Raw genomic sequence first — 16,961 nt, 5'->3', positions numbered from 1 at the left:
GTACAGTGAAAATGAAATAGCATTTCTCCGGTCCGTGGAGCTGGTTATTTACATGGCTAAATTTCATCAGAAACTTTTTATAAATAACATATGACATAAATATTATGTTACATATGCTGTGTCCCTGGTGTTCAGAAGCCTCACGACTTGTGCAGAAAATATCTTTCGCCATCTGGTCATGAAGGCCTGAACACTTTGGTACCTCTTCCTGGATGGCAGGAGGGAGAATGGATTGAGAGGGGGAGGGGAGGGGTGTGGAGTCCTTCACAAGATTTATGGCTTTCCGCAAACAACAGCCATTATAAATGTCTATCGTGGCAGGGAGAGAGACCCCAGTAATCTCCTTATAGCAGTCTTTACTATCTACTGCAGGGACTTGCGTTCTAGGACAGTTATCCAGGGAATCGAGAGATACCTTGTTGCCGAAAGTTCTTCTGCTCAAGTTTAATCAACTGTGGAGAACTTTGGTGCATTTTAAACCTTTAAAACCTTTATCAGTGGTAAAATTATTTTGAATTTCGCCCAACTTGTTGAAAGCAAGAGGAGCAAATCAGAATTAGATATGTGGAAAATAAGATAAATCACATAATTTGCTGAAGGACACTTCAACAAATTATTTTAAAGCAGCAGGGATTGTTGATGATATATTTAATACTTCATTTACTAGGTAATGTACAAGAAGTGGGTTTCATTCATTCAAATCAGCGTGTGGTTGGATCCAGCAAAGCTGAAAACCAACTGACCCATACTGCAATTCGTGATGTATTTGAACTAAAACAGTATTCCCAGATACCTGCAAACATTGCCTTCCATGCAAGTCAGGTAAGTTATCCTGGAGAAGGAATTGAAAATATTAATTAATATAAAACTGAAGCCCTCAAAAAATACTTTTTATTTAGAGCGCATATCTGTGTATCATTTATTTCTGATCTGTAATCCAGATAATAGATGAGTACTTCAGGTTCCTCAAATTATATTTATTGTTCTGGTTTATTTCCGTGTGTCCTTGACATTAAATAATACCGCCTTCAGATATTACACTATCTTGGCAAATCTCTTTCTGACAATCAACATGTCAATCACAAATTTGTAGTGTTAATAAAATTAACTAACTAAATTCAGTAAGGAATTCATTCGATTTCTGAAATAATGTGGCCAAATTTTCACATGTATTTCTTACTTTGAATTTCTATTTCCTGCTCCAAAATTTAGTGAACGGACACTTTAATCCCTAATTACCATTAGTAATATTACATTTTTATTGCATTGTTGAGGCAACAGATGAGGGCAATGATGCTCATGCCCAGTATTTGTACAAGGTGCATTCAAGCAGAGCAGGCAAAGGGCTGCATTTCTGTCACCATTTTGTGATCAATCTATGACACATCCATTAACTCTGGATTTGGATGCTTAAATATAATGGCTATCGGTACCTAGTGTGGTCTCTGCCTTTGGACCTGGATTCATGGTTCACACGCAGTGATAGATCACCATCTTAAAGGGGTTATTAATCAGCTCATTCCCTGCAGATTTTAATGTGCTGACCTATATTCTGTATTATTATAGAACCATAGAATACCACAGCACAGAAACGTCCTTGAACCCATCTACTCTGTGCCTAGTTTCATATGCTGAACAATGTAGAAGTCTTTAATATTTCATGATCCTGAAAGGTTTTTCTTTGGTTCTTGAATGTCATATGCCCTCGTCTCTAAAATGAACAATTCCAGCTTTTCCATTCTATCTATATAACTGTACTCTCTCATCTTTACAAAAAAAAGTTCTCATACCAAGATTTCAATTGGCTAAAGCTGGATTAACTTGTATATTTTGAAAGTGTATGTCTAAATGTATCAGATCAGAACTTGCTGGTGGTAAGAACCTTCCAGAATCACCACAGAGTTATGTGGTAAATTCAGGTTTGCCTCTCTAGACTAATTGGTATTGACTGGCTGCCCTGACCCAAAATGGCAAGGCTCAAAAGGTATAATGTGCAGACCAGATAATGCTTCAACAATCATTAAAAAAAATAAATGCAACAGTTATTTAAAAACTAAAATTTTACATTAATTTTTTTAATTATTTGAAGTTTTTTTTAGAAGTGCTGTATGTTAGGTCCAAACTAATGCAACAGTGTTTGATTTGAAGTACTTTAAATAAAATTAAATAAAAGTATGTTATTTCAGATTTTCCAATTTACCTGAGCTGAGTGATGTGAATGAGGTGCTTGGAATTTTTTTTTGTTTGACACAGCTTCTTCTGTATCTGAAGTTAGCAGCAGGGTCAATTCTATGCAATATTTTAAGATCATATCCTTGAAACTATTTTAATTTTTTTTGTTTTGAGTATTTTATGAAGCTGGTCATGTACTTAGTTCCCCTCAAAAATGCTTAAAGCAACTCCAAACAAATGAGGGTCAGAAGTTTAACCCACCTGTCACTTGTGCATCCTTCTCCACAGATAGAGGGGAAGGGCCAACAAGCAGCTGGCACCAGCACCTTTATAAAGGAAGCACCCAAAGGAATCTGTAGGTGAGTAAACTAGAAGACTGAGGTCAAAGGTCAAAAGGCCCTGCTTTCATTCTGTAAAGGCAGCTGAACTCATTTTCCCTTAGCATGGTCATATGATACTTCTACCTAAAGATGACACCATAGCTGCTCTTTTGTACTTGCAACAGTCCAGAAAGAAATTGAGCACTAGTAATGTGATCTTGTTAGTCCAGACCATTCTCGATAGGTATGCTGACCTAAAGTATTTGCCAAACGGTAGGACAGCAGGAGAATACGTGTACTGGAAATACTTAGTCTATTCTTCCACTGACCATTTTGTTTCTATTCAGGTTGTTAAAGCATTTCATAGTGGTAAAGATGTCAGAGTGCAGGACCTGTCAAAGGCAGTCACAGCTGCAGAGCCAGGCTAGGAATGTAGACTGAGCAGCAAAGCTTCATTTTGAGTGGCAGGCCAGTACTTCTCTAAAAACCATTGTATTTCCTGTCATTTCTGATTACATTGTCGTGTCACATCCTCTGTGAATCTGGTCTTTGTAAGGAAATTTGTACAGAATTTCAGGCTCCCTTTTTCATCATCTCGCTCTCTGGATCACTAATTCAAGAAGTCTTGTTTTGACAGGCTTCGCCATCACATGATAATTGAGCACTGATGAATGTGAAGGCAAAGCATGAATTGATTATGTGGAACATGACAATTAAGCCTTTATTTGTAATCATGTGTGGACCTAAAGGCCGCATATGTGTTATGGTCAGTTTTTTTTGTTTGTGTTCAGCTGTTCATTGGTGTTGTGCTGAATAATGCAATGCACACAGCCCACACAGGTTCTGAAGGCTAGGTTGCAGATACTGGCGGTCTCTGCTCAAGACCTGGTGATGCAGCTGTATAAGCATTCCAAAGAAGCACTTTTTTTTGCCCACTATCAAAGAAGGAGTTTGCAAATAGGATTAGTGATGGATCTGAAAATAATGCCTTCATGTAGAACTGGAAATAGCAACGGAAAACATACTGTTTTATTGCAGCGATTTTGTTGCCAGAGCAAAGGGATACATTAGGAAAGTATTGAATATCTGGTGGAAATTTTACACTCTGCACATTGCTCATTGAATAAAATGTACTGAATCCCATGTCTGAATGATAATGAAAGGATGGGAGGAAGTTTAAGATCAAAAGAGAGGAAGTATTAGTAGTGGTCTAATGTTTTGTTATGAAACTATGCTAATTAGCAATAGAGCTATCTGCTACATCCTGGTTAGATAAACATAAATGTAGGCAGAGACAAGTTCTGCTGCACATTGCTGAAGATTTTCCATTTAAATTAGTAGGAGACTACTTTTTTGGGTTATCTATGATTGCAATATGTTGGATTTTCATTCCAACTGGAATTATTAACCACGTGAATGTTTGAATGGCTTGTTGATTGTGAAAGCTAAGCTTTTCATTACGTTCTCATTGTTCATGTGTATTGTGATCAAGAATAATAGACATTTAAAAGCTGCAGTGAAGTTTAAGCTAAGATGAGTGATTCGGCCTCCAGGTTGGGGACTCTAGAAAACCCAACATTATTGGCAAGATGTAAATGTGTTTTTTTATTTTATATTGGGAAGAACATGATTAGTATAGGATCACATATTATAGAATAACAGAAAGGATGGAGAAAATGAGACATTGAAGAAATACCACAAACTCATTAATGTGTACTGTGTAACTTTCCTTCCCCATCCAATCAACTCTCTCTTCCCTGTAAATTCCACACCTGTCCCCAAACCATGTCTCTAACAAAAAAACTTTTGTGGACCTCTGACCTGTTGGGATAACTAACCTGCAATGACTCCAGCATGTCGGGTTAGTAAAGCATTGAATTGCCTTTCAGCTAACCATTTAAACTGGCAGCAGTGACAGAAAACATTCTATCAACAAGTACTTTGAGCAGTTCAGAAAGGATCAAGATAGTCTTCATTACCATACGCTAACCCAAAGCAATTGATCATTTTTTAGTTGGTACCAGTCAAATACTCAGCAACACTTGGCTAGCACTTGAGCAGTAAGAGACTAATCAACATTCGTAATAGAAGGAATGGTGCTGCTGATCATCCCATTGCCTGGTGTCAGCTTAGTGCTTCAGAGCTTTAACTGGTTTGTTGGGGACTGTGGGAGATGAAGGGGAAGAAGGCAAAAGATAGGCTCAGCGATTGTAGGCAGTTTCCTTCTGCTTAGCAAAATGTTCTTTACTGTACTTCCACTCTACTGGTTTTCTTCATACTGGTTTTCTTCAGATATTGAAATACTTATTTTATGATGTTCCATTTTAAGAAAGAGCTCCTATATCTCTGCGGAAGGCTTAGCTGAGCAGGCTCTAAGCAGCACCTGGAGCACCAGCTGGAAGTGCTGACCGACTCCCACCTGACTCAGCATCTGGAGCTGAATTAGCCTTTCCAAGTCTGAAATTGAGGATGGTGTCATTGTACACAGTTCAAAGGGCTTTGCGGCCACAAGTAGTTCTGACAGAAGGGCTGAAAAAACGTCAGTTATTTTATTTGTGGAGAACCAGCTGGCAGAATAAATAGTTTAAGCAAAAAGAACCTGATGGAAATAGATCTGTGTTTTTGAAACACATCATTTAGTTCACAAAAATACAATTATAAGTCAGGACAGCTCATTAAAAAATTATAATATGATGCCTGACAAATATGTTCATAATGTTGGAGAAGGTGTTGATGATCATATGTGTTGTTCAAGTCCTTCAGAGACTTCACTCTCAAAGAGTAAACTGGACAGCAGTGGGGCAAACTCCAGAGGTGCTGTGAATCTGCAACAACAACGCGAAGAGATAGGTCCACCAGTGGAAGGGCCAAAGTGCATGTCAGATAACAACCAAGAAATAACGCAACTCAAAACCGACTTAATTACAGAGCTGCTTGGTGATACCTCCATACTGGATCCATTGTTTGGCAGGAAGAGAAACCTTACCGTACAGCCAAAAAAAACTTCTGGGCATGTGCCAAAAAGAAAAACTAAGCCTAGAGATTTTTGGGATTTTTTGAATAAAAGTAATGAAGAGTTTGTCAGTGCACTAACAGATTTTTCAGTGACAGAAAGGTTTAGTGAAACTGCACCTTTGAAACGTAAAGGGAGGGAAAAAGAATGGGATAGCTCTCTTTGGAAAAAGAATGAAAAGTTTTTGTGGAAAAAAAGTGATCCAGAGATTGACATTGCTGCCTCAACATCTGGCACATCTTTGGCAAATTGCCTGTTGTGGAATCAGAACATCAATATTTTAGATGGAGAAGAAGAAGGAAAACAGAAATCTACAAATGAATATTTGTTTAATTGATCTAACTACAGGCATACCGTGTATAATACAGTTTTGAACAGTGCAGGTTTTGATATAACACAGTCAGTCCCCATTCCAAGGTCGGTCCATGCACTTTCATTCTATCTTTAATCTGATAAAAATTTAATTTCTGCATTTCTTCTCCAGGATGAAGGTACAATTAGAGATTTTTATTTCTCCTTGCATCTTGTAAAATTAGTGGCATAGTTGATTGACCTTGTGCCTATTTTGGTATGATTTCAGGTGATTAGCCATTCTTTCAGCATATAATTTACAGCCAATTCAAAATGACACATGGTCAATGATTTATTTATTTTCAAGGCAAATGTGTATATCTTCATCCCAAGCGGTTGGTCTTCGTCTCGAGCAGGTGGTCACGGTCTCAAGCAGACGGTCACTATCCCGGATGATCAGACCCGGCCCAAGCAGGCATTCATAGTCCCAGGCAGTTGGTCACTTTCCCAGGCAGTTTCCATTCCGAGCGGTTGGTCCCCATCTTGATGGACTGTCACGGCCGTGAGTGGGCAGTTATAGTCCCAGGCAGGCAAACACCATCCTGGGTGGACACTGTCACCATCCCAAGTGGGCACTTACTACCCCGAGTGGGCACTTACCATCACCGTCTTGAGCAGTCAGTCACCGTCCCGAGCGGGCAGTCATTGAGGGGGCTGGAACTAAAGAATTGCAAACTACATCAGACAAATATTTTCTTAAATAAACAATGTTCCCTTATTGCCAATAAAGATATTTGTCATTTTTCAGTTTAGATATCCCTTTTAAATATTTTATCCACATGTTTGCTTAAGAGTTCTAGGTAAAATAATAAATAATTATAGGGTTAGAATGTATTACAGTAAAGTACATTGTAATAATGCTTCAAACAGTGCACTTTTTCATAACACTGAACTTGTTTGGAATGTATTAACCATGTCATACAAGGTATCCCTAAAAAATGTACAACAATGAATTTTTGCTTGTTTTTTCAAAGTTTATACATTTATATTTCACAGGATGGAAGAAGAATGGTAATGTAGCAATATGCTCTTGAAAGTTGGTCATTTGGGATGTTGCATGGTTTCCTAGAATAATGTTAATCAGACATTCAGTATTATCAGTGTTCAGAAGAATAGACAATTTTATACAGTCCACCTTCCTCTTAATGTATTACCAATTGAACATTCAACTCACCTCTGATGGAATGTTCTTGTATGTTATAAGTGTGTGAGGAAGAATGATCTTGGTTATATTTTTCTTCTTTGATGACTTCTAAAGGTTTCTAGTGTAGAACGTGGGTTCTTAGCCCCTACTAGCAGACTGAGAACACATCTGAAATCGAGCACAACTTTATTTATCCATCTTAGCTCATTATCATGAAAATTATGCTGTGTCAGCATTGTTAACATCTGGGGAGACCATTATACATTTTCAATTTGCCACCTGATGATCTTTCATGTCTTGATCCAATGTTTAAGATTATGTTGGCTTGTTCTGAATTTACTTACCAGAGGCACTTGGATTGGATGGCATCTTTCTCCTCAGCACTCTACAATCCAAAGTTGGGATACATTTTACTAGAGAGCATTGTAATCTGAGGTTGATATGCTTTGCAGTAAAGAAGTGTAGGGGCTGTGTGTCTTCTTGCAGAGGGACAAGTTCACATGTACAATTCTTGGGCAAGGATGTGCTCTTTCTGCCTCCCCTCTGCTAATGTAGGAGAGCAAATCATGTGTCACAGGCAGGTGTTAATGTGTAATCATTTCTTTGCTCCTCAAGAACTGAAACATGCTTGTGAATACTATCTTTATTGAGCAACAGTCATGAGGTGAGCAGTCTGCTCACAAGAGGCATCTCGGGTGTTTGAGGACATCAGGCTCTTTCCCGGAGGCATTTTGTTTTTTCTTTAAAATTAGGCAGAGTGCAGCAAGACTATCACAAAGAAAAATTGCAACATACTGTTGTGCAGAGAGACCTGGGAGTGCTTGTTCATGAATCTAAAAGGTTAGTTTGCAAGTGCAGCAGGTAATCAAGAATGCAAATGGAATGTTAAACTTCATTGCCAGAGGGATTTAGTGTAAGAGCAGGGACGTTCTGCTACAGCTGCACAGGATACTGAAAAGGCTACAGCTGGAGTACTGTGCACAATTCTGGAGTCCTTGCATGAGGAATGTTGTAGCTTTGAGAGTGATGCAGAGGCGGTTCACCAGTTGATTCCAGTAATGAGGTTAGTTTAAGAGGAAAAGATTGAATAGCCTTGGACAATATTTATTGGAATTTTAAAAGATGAGTGTGTATCTCATAAAAAACAAATAAAATTATGAAAGGAATAAATAAGATAGCAGGGAGGCTCTTTCCAATGGAAGGTGAGACCCGAACTAGATGATTTAGCCTCAAGATTTTAGGGAGTAAATTTAAGATAATGAAGATGAACTGCTTCTCCAGATAGTAGAGAATCTATGGAATTTTCTGCCAAAGAAAGCAGTGAAGGCAGCCTTATATTTAAGACGGAGTTCAGTTTTTGAATATTAGAGGGATCAAGGGCAATGAGAAACAGGTGGGTGTGAATTGTTTGATTGCAAATTTAATACTGTGGAACACAGGACAAATAAAAGAAAAAAATGTCTGTCTCAAACATTATGGAGGGCACTGTGCATGCGGGTTTAAACTATATTCATTCATACTGATTAATCATCAGTCTTGTCATAACGTGGTAACGTGGGAGAGGCACTGACAACATGAAATCAAGAAATTCATCCATTTATCTTTGATGTTCTCAATATGTACCAAAAGTGAAGCAGCAGTTCAGTTCATAATTGGGAGGAGGACTTTGGGATGTCGTCTTAACAATGAGTGGTGTATTTGTATGTAACAATAAATGAAAATTATGTGACAGTGATGTAACATGTTACATGATATTAACATTAACACATTTCTTTGAAGGCTAAACATGTTCTGAAGGATTATGTGTCTTGACAGATTAACATAAAGACCTATTCCACTTTTACTAATCTAGTAATCCTACGGAAGGGCAAATATTTCATTCGCAGAAACAAATCTGGTAATCCTACGGAAGGGCAAATATTTCATTCACAGAAACAATGTTGAAATTGAATGAATGTCTCACAGAGAGGAAATTGTTCACAGGAGTGTACAGAACTGGAGTCTGCACAGCATGAAATCAGACTACAATCGAGCATATCTAGATTTGCATTTATGCTACTAGATGAAATGGTGAGAAGCAGCAAAATGCACAGTGGTATCATCTGTATTCATTCATTCTGTCCTTACATGAGAGAGACACCTAAAAGAAATAAAAGTCATCCATCAACCTTTGAGATTCTCAAGACATACCAAAGATACCAGATCAAATAAAATGCATCTAACACTTATAATGGCAAATGATTAGAATTGCTAATATGCCTAGCAAGAGTGACCAATTTTACCAGGCAAGAATTAGTTGAAAACTAAGGTCGATTGGACAGATGTTTATTTTTCATGTGGATGCTTCAGTCACATAACTGAAAATCCTGTTATCAGAAAGGAAAGCATAATCACTGTGTGAGTTCAAAATTCTGTATAAATTTAAATTCATGATTCCTTGTCTACCTAACTTCCTATTAAAATATCAGACAGTGCCACATTCTGCCACAGAATTCGCTCTAGAATTCAGTGTTGCAGATTTCAAGAGGGGTTTGAAAGGCAAATGTAAAGAATATGGTGCGTCTGAACACTGGTGCCTGTATTAACATGTGTTTTTCCAGATTTCTCATTCCTGGAGGACCCTCCAGCAATCTCTTGCAAGGATTTTTCTGGTCCTTCAACAAAAAAATGAAAAATATAAATATATTAAGGACAAAAGAATAACCAGAGAAATGTGCATGGAGACAGATGTAGGTGTAAATTAATATTATTTTATCAGTACTGTATTTAAAAAGGAAACAGACCAGTTTGAGAATTCATTGAAGGGGAAGATGAAATTCTAGTGCAAGTCTCGATAAAGCGGAGGTATGTAATGCCGTCACAGTCTTAAAACCCCTAAAACTCGATGAGGTTTATGCCAGGCTACCATGGGAGGCAAGTGAAGAAATTGCTGTGGCTCTAGCTGAGATTTTTAAATGTTTGATGATTCAGACCTTTTTAGCAAGGGCAGCAGGGAAAAGCGTGCTAATTACAGACCAATTAATCAATCATTGGTCATAGAGGAAATTATTGGAAAAAATTCTGAGGGAGAGGATAATTAATCACTCAGAAAAACGGACTGGCCGGAGATAGTCGGGATGGCTTTGTCAAGAACATACCTTGTCTGACCAACTTGACTGAATTTTTTGAGTATGTAATAAAGTGTACTGTTAATGCCATAGATGATGATTGCATGAATTTCAGTAAGGATTTTGACATGGTCTCACTTCATATTTATCAAGTTCATTATCCGATTGTTCAAGTACAACTCAATGAAACAGCGTTCACCCGTCTTTGATGCAACAAGCTGCAAACACACATACAGATATAACACGCCTACAGATTAATGATACATCTGCAAAGTATGTATATGCTAAATTTAAATAAATAAATATTATTGTTAAACAAGCACTCAATTATGGATGATTTTTAAGAACAGATCATCAGTCATTCAGCAGTCTCACTGCCCATGGAAAGAAGCAGGTTTTAAGTCTGATGATTTTGGCTTTGATACTCCTGTATCTCTTTCCTAACGGGAATAGTTGGAAAAGCTGCTGAGTGTGAGATGGTAGGGGTTCTCACTGTTTTTGCAAGCCCTCTTTAGAAAACAACCTTGGTAAATCCCATCGACGGAAAGGAGAGAAATCCCATCGATAGAAGGGAGAGAAACCCCAGTGACATTGCTGCTCTTAATGTCTTGTGGATTGACCTCTGATCCAATGCTCTACAGCAACCATCCCACTTTGTGATACAGCCAGCCAAGGTGGTCTCAATAGATCTCCAGTAGAAAGTTAACAGGATGGTAGCCAGTACCCTTGCCTTCCTCAGACATCTCAAGAAGTTCAGTCGCTGTTGGATCTTCCTGACAAATGAGATGTGTGTCCAGGTTAGCTTGGAAATCTGATCCAAAGGAAAGGATCCAGTAAAAACACAATGCTGAAGAAACTCATTAGGTAAAACATGAACTTTATATAGCAAAGATAAAGATACAAAACCAACATGTAGGCCTTGAACCCTTCATCAAAGTATGAACAAAATTCAGACAGTTGCCTGAACAAAAACTCAGAAATGAATTGCCAAATTGGATACAAATTGGTTTGGCAATAAGAAACGAAAGGTAATAGTAGAAGGCTATTTTCGTGACTGGATGCCTCTGACTAGTGGTATTGCTCAAGGATCAGTGCTGGGACCTTTTTCATTTATCATGTATGTGGATTGGATGCAGGTCTCATGATAAGTAAGCTGGCAGATGACGTGAAGATTGGAGGAGTTGTGGAAAATGTGGAGTTGTAGATAGAGTGGAGGGTAGTCTTCGGTACATGATGATATCAATGTATTTCTGAAATGGCAGATGGAGTGAATTCCTGATACATGTGATGTATTTTGGGAGCACCAATGAGGGCGGGCCATTCCCAAAGAATGAATAGAACCAAGGGATTACTGAGGAACCTTGCATAATCCAATGATCCATGAAAGTGATAGCATTGGTACATAATGTAGTTATGGAACACTGGCCTTCATTAGTTGGACCAAAGAAAGGAGGTATATTCCAACTTTATAAAACCACAGATGGACTACTGTGTACAGTTCTGGTAGTACATTACTAGAAGAAAGATGCAATCTTGATGGACAGGGTGTGGGGAGGTCAGTTCTGAAGAGAGACTGGTGAGGCTAGATCTGCTCTAGAGAGGAGGAGGAGGATTGCAGTGCATAAAATTAGGAGGGACATACGGAGGTTTGTCGACTGCAGGAAATATTTCCCCTTATCAGTGGTGAATAAAACTAGGCCGTAAATTTTGGGTAAGGGATAAGAGATTCAGAGGTGATCACCCTGAGGGTGGTAAGAAGCTGTAATGCATTGCTAGAGATTCGTGGAAGCAGAGTTGCTACAGCATTTATTAAAGGCTGTTAGGTAGGTGGTGGAAGATGTGGTTAATATGGATGAGCATGAATGGCCTGTTTCCATGCTGTATCATTGTATTTCTCTGTTGATGAGCATATTCAGATGGGTCAATGAGAGCCTCTATGTTATAATTAGTGACATGACACCCAATGCCCTCCATTTAGTAAAATGACAGGCACAACTCCCTTCTTAATATTCTGAAAGAAATTTGCTCTGACTCCTCGACTCTCTCATCATTCCCACCAACAACAACTCTTCCCAAGGCACATTTCAATGCAAATTCTACCACTTCATCCCTTCCCTTCCCACTTTTCAATCCCCACACAATCCTTCTAGGTGCAGAAAATCACTTGCATTTCCAGTTTAATGTATTGCATTTGGTGTTCACAATGGTGTTGCATTGAAGAAACTGAATGCAGGTGGAGTGACAAATTTGAGGAACACTGTTGAGTTTGTAAAGTGACCTGTTTGTCCACTTGTCCTTCACTTGACCTCAAATAATAAAAACCGAAAATGCTAGAAATGTTCACGTCGCACTGCATCTGTGTATAGAGAAAGGGTCAATATAATTTTGCCCACTCTCTTTTTAAATACCTCTTAAATCCCTTGTACTTCAAACATCTTGTTTCTATGGCTCCATCTCTGAAACTTGAGAAATTTCTCCATGCTTCCATTGTGACTCCTTATTCAGGCACACGGTTTCTTAGTTTTACATACTGTGCTCTCGTTCGAGAACCTATCATCTCAACATCCACCTGATGAATCTGTTTTACAATCTCAGTAAGGTAATCTCTCATTCTTCTGAGGTCCAGTGTAGTTAAGTATAGAGGCCACAACTGTGCTCAACATTCAAGGTAAAAATGCTGGAAAATTCAGCAGGGCTTCAAGGCTCAGGCCTGAAATGTTGGTTATTAATCTTTACCTCCTATGGTCTCTACAAGACCTGCTGAGTTCCTCCAGCATTTTTTTTACTTCAAGGACAGTATCTGCAGATTTTCATATTTCACTTCGACACTGATGGTGCAACCTTGTAAAGTTGCATCAAAATCACCTTACTTTTATATTGAAATGAATTTTGGCCTCCATTAGAATTATCCCATATTTACAATTCCAGTCAGATCAACTATGATTAACAAACCTTCGGCATAGTCTGAGGTGGCAACAACACCACGTATTATTAGGAAAAGTCAAAAAGCAGGGCCTCTAGGGTGGTAATCTCAGGATTTCTGCCTGTGTCACACAGAGAGGGTAGGAACAGAAAGTTGTGGCAGATGAATCTGTGGCTGAAGAGTTAGTGCAGGTGGCAGGGATTGAGATTTCTGGATGAGGAGGAGTTGTCGCAGTGTTGAGCATCAGGGGAAGTTGCAGCAGTGCTGGACATTGTGGATGGTTGCTGGACGTCAGATGCACTGGACTCTTTTTTTTCCCAGTGGCACATAAAGTGAGCATTCCCTCATGTTTCACTAATTAATGATATGGACTGACATGGGGTTTTCAAGCATGAATTGAGTATGGGTTGTGTCGGATCATGTTTGGTGAGCACATGGTAAAAAAAATGTTCGGTTTTTGAAATTATGGACAAAGGGGTTAAAAACCTATGTTTGGAATAAAGGGGATGAACTTAGAGCATGGATCAATGTGTGGAACTACTGTATTGTGGCTATTACTGAAACGTGGCTGGAGCAAGGGCAGGATTGGCTGATGCAGGTAGAAAAGTGGGGGGAGTAGCATTACTGGTCATGAACAGTATCGTGGCAATAGAAAGGACGACACTGCAGAGGGAGTGTCCACTGAGTCGGTGTGGGTAGAAGTCAGAAATAGGAAGGGAGTTATTGTACTGGGAGTAGTTTATAGGCCCCCAAATAGCCCTCAGGACAACGAAGAACCGATAAACAGGTAGATTTTGGAATGGTGTGGGAAATACAGGGTTGTAGTTATGGGTGTTTTCAACTTCATTAATATTAACTGGCACCTCCTGACTGCAAGAGCAATGGATGAGGCTGAGTTTGTCAGGTGTGTTCAAGAAGGATTGACACAGTATGTGGACTGGCTGACGAGAGGAGAGGTCATACTGAATCTGGTTCTGGGGAATGATAGTGGTCAGGTGACAGACCTCAAGGTGGAGGAGCATTTTAATGAGAGTGACCACAACTCCCTCACCTTCAGCAAAGGTATGGAAAAGGATAAAAACAGACAAAATGGCAAAGTGCTTAACTGGGGAACAGCTAATTATGAAGGGATGAGGCAGGAACTAGCAGGAGTAAATTGGAAACCAAAGTTCGTGGTAAAAGCACAGAAGTGATTTGGATGAAGTTTAGGGACCAAGATTGTTGGGTTCAGGATAGGTTTGTCCCACTGGGACAAGGAAAAGATTGTAGGAAAAGGGAACCATGGCTGATGAAACAGATAGGGCAACTAGTCAAGAGGAAGAAGGAAACATATGTTAGAAATAGGAAACAGGAAGGGCACATGAGAAATATATGGTTTAATAAAGTACTTAGGAGAGCTAGAAGATGGCATAAGAAGTTTTTGGCAAGTGGGATTAAGAAGAACCCCAAGGCATTTTATGCATGTGTGAAGAGGAGGGTGACAAGAATGAAGGTGGGGCCACTAAAGGATAAAGGAGGCAACATGTGCCTGGAGGCAGAGGAGGTTGGGGAGGTCCTACCAGGACCATTGTGATGTCAGCCCAGTGCAAGCCTCCACATTGTTACCTGATTCGCTTGTCGATCAGTGCAGCTCACTACATGGCATGGTCCCCCCTCCCCCACATCACCCAGAACCGGTGTTTGGAGGTGCTGAGTCCACAGTTTGCAAACAGTTTGTTCATTTGGGAGGCTGACCTCTCTGCCGTGGAGCTGGAACAGTTACTGATTGTCGAGGTTAAGGTGTGCCAGTTTGAGGAGGTCAGCCGTAAACATTTCCTGCCTACCTCAAATGTTCAAAAGGCCTTTATCCAATTGTGTTGTAACACCTGTGGACCCTCATACAGATGCTGAAAGAGCACCTGGTGCGCACCTCTCCTTATGAAGACAGACTTCTTGCCATGCTGGAGCATGGCAAGAAGTTGGTATAGGGGCCAAACTCTCCCAAGACTGTCAGCGGGGACCTATAGACAAGTTCAGTGGAGGATGTGGCCAAATCCTCCTTTGGCGCTGTGCAGATGCCAAGGAGCACCCAAGGCAGCTTTCTCGCACAATCTGTGTCTCGGAACTGTGCCATGAGGGCTGTCCTCAAATGCTGATGGAATCTTTCCACCAGGATGTTAGACTGTGGGTGGTAGGCCACGGTGTGATGTAACTGGGTCCCTAGGAACTGTGTCAACACTGCCCATAGGCTGTGGTCACCACTGTGGTCGGTGCGCTGTGCAGCAACCAAAAAAAAACAGAAGCTGTGAGTGAGTTGAACCAACCACCTGACTTTCCTGGAACTCTCTGAGAGCTTATTAGCACCACTCCCATGATCCTTTTAGGCCCCTCCCACTGGGACCATTGTGATGTCAGCCCAGTGCGAGCCTGCATCTCTGTGATATGGGTCAGTCCAGGTCGATACACTACCTACATTTTCCGACGACTGTCTTTTTTTTACAAAACCTATTTGATCCATATTTATTGAGGCAGCAATTTAATCAGCCTATTTGTCAAAAGTTTCACAACAATTTTATAATCTACATTTAATAATGAAATAGGTCTATAAGATGAAGGTTTTAAAGAATCCCTATCCTTTTTAGGAATCACTGTAATTATTGCCATCGAAAATTATTCTGGAAGAATATGGGTTTCCAAAGCCTGATCTTGAAGCAAAGTATTCTATACTAAGCTACTATAGATGTTGGTGTACACGTTGTGGAATCGCTGTGCACATTGTAGAGTTGATGTATACGCTGAGATGTCAATTTACATGCTGTGGAGTCTAGTTCAAGAATGTCACCTCCAGGCTTGCATGTTGGTTTATATGCATCACTGCTTCTGTCACATGGACAGGAAATGATGCCATCAGTGACATTATCAGCCCAGATAAAAACCTGTGTTGGATGGAGGTCAATTTCCTGCATTCTCCACAGCACATCTGCCATTTTGGGAGTTGGTTCACTTGCTGGTAAGTGGGTTGCTACAGGGGCCCCTCTTCCCCCACCCCCCCCCCCCCCCCCACCACAGAACTGGAAATTCTGCTGCGGTCTCCAAAAGTACGTGTATTTTTTTCTTTTGGACGGCCTTCCTCCGCCAAGGCACCTGAACCACAACTGGTCCATCTAGATCTAGATAGGCAGTTTTGAGGCAGTCAATTGCAAAAGCTTCCTCTTTACCTCCTATGTCCAAAATGTACATCAAACCATTGCATCTTAAAAGGGACCATCATACGGATGCTGGAATGGTGCTAGGTGTGCTCCTTTATGTACGAAAATATACTTGCAATCCTGCAAGTTCTGGGGTATATAGGACCTGGCCTGACCGTGTTGAGATTTTAGTATAGGCGCTGAAGAACCAAGCTTCTGTGGAACTTGCTTAGGACTGCTGCGGGCATCCTTGTGAGTCTGATACAAATTCTCCTGGGAACCATCAGGGGTGCGTCGTAGACCATGTCTGCCAATGAGACACCTAAATCATCCTTGGGTGCCGTTTGTATGCCCAAGAGTACCCAATGGCAATTCATCAACCCAGTTAGGTCCCTGCAGATGTTTTTATAAGGGCCAATTTCAGTTGTGTGGTACAACTTTGTTCGAATCAGAATGGCCATTGCTGATTTGAATTGAGAACCACTGTTTGACGTGATGTGTGCTGGCAAACCATGCAATCCAGGTGGAAATGAAAGCCCTGGCGCAGATGTTGGTAGTCATGTCTGCCAGTGGAACCGTCTCTGGCCACCACATGGCCCGATCCATTATAGTGAGAAGAAAACGGAAACAATGTGACACCGGCAGGGGGCCTACAATATCTAGATGTACATGGTCAAACCTCCGATACGACGGCTCAAAATATTGTAGTGAGGCTCTCATGTGTTGCTGGTCTTGGGATGTCTGGCAATGAGTGCATGTCTTCA

At 40.2% G+C, this 16,961-nt stretch overlaps 1 protein-coding gene and 1 long non-coding RNA gene across 14 annotated transcripts in view; one reads left to right on the top strand and one right to left on the bottom strand.

Moving 5' to 3' along the window:
- Positions 1–16,961, top strand: part of ercc6l2 (excision repair cross-complementation group 6-like 2) — a 178,816-nt gene that overhangs the window by 105,217 nt on the left and 56,638 nt on the right. For 8 of the 9 annotated variants that reach the window (XR_011354668.1, XR_011354664.1, XR_011354660.1 and 5 more), the window contains exons 18-19: positions 668–822; positions 2,461–2,531. Coding sequence is in view for 3 of the 9 variants with exons in the window: in XM_069929289.1 (XP_069785390.1) it covers positions 668–822; positions 2,461–2,531 (226 nt within the window). In the remaining 6 variants the exon portion in view is untranslated. Of the gene's footprint in view, positions 1–667; positions 823–2,460; positions 2,532–5,247; positions 8,732–16,961 lie in introns of those variants that run through there. The other variant, XM_069929279.1, reaches the window with a different exon arrangement.
- LOC138759235 (uncharacterized) lies at positions 5,848–15,406 on the bottom strand. Of its 5 annotated transcripts, none has more exons than XR_011354673.1 (3): positions 15,337–15,406; positions 7,031–10,918; positions 5,848–6,516 (listed from the first exon to the last, which is right to left on the bottom strand). It is a non-coding gene; the product is annotated as an uncharacterized lncRNA (long non-coding RNA). The 5 variants fall into 5 exon arrangements; XR_011354669.1 differs by lacking the exon at positions 15,337–15,406 and adding an exon at positions 14,854–15,330; XR_011354672.1 differs by lacking the exon at positions 15,337–15,406 and adding an exon at positions 14,765–14,844.

Source organism: Narcine bancroftii, chromosome 1 (assembly GCF_036971445.1).
Source record: "Narcine bancroftii isolate sNarBan1 chromosome 1, sNarBan1.hap1, whole genome shotgun sequence".
Classification (NCBI taxonomy): Eukaryota; Metazoa; Chordata; class Chondrichthyes; order Torpediniformes; family Narcinidae; genus Narcine; species Narcine bancroftii.
This window is presented reverse-complemented; position numbering and strand designations above follow the sequence as displayed.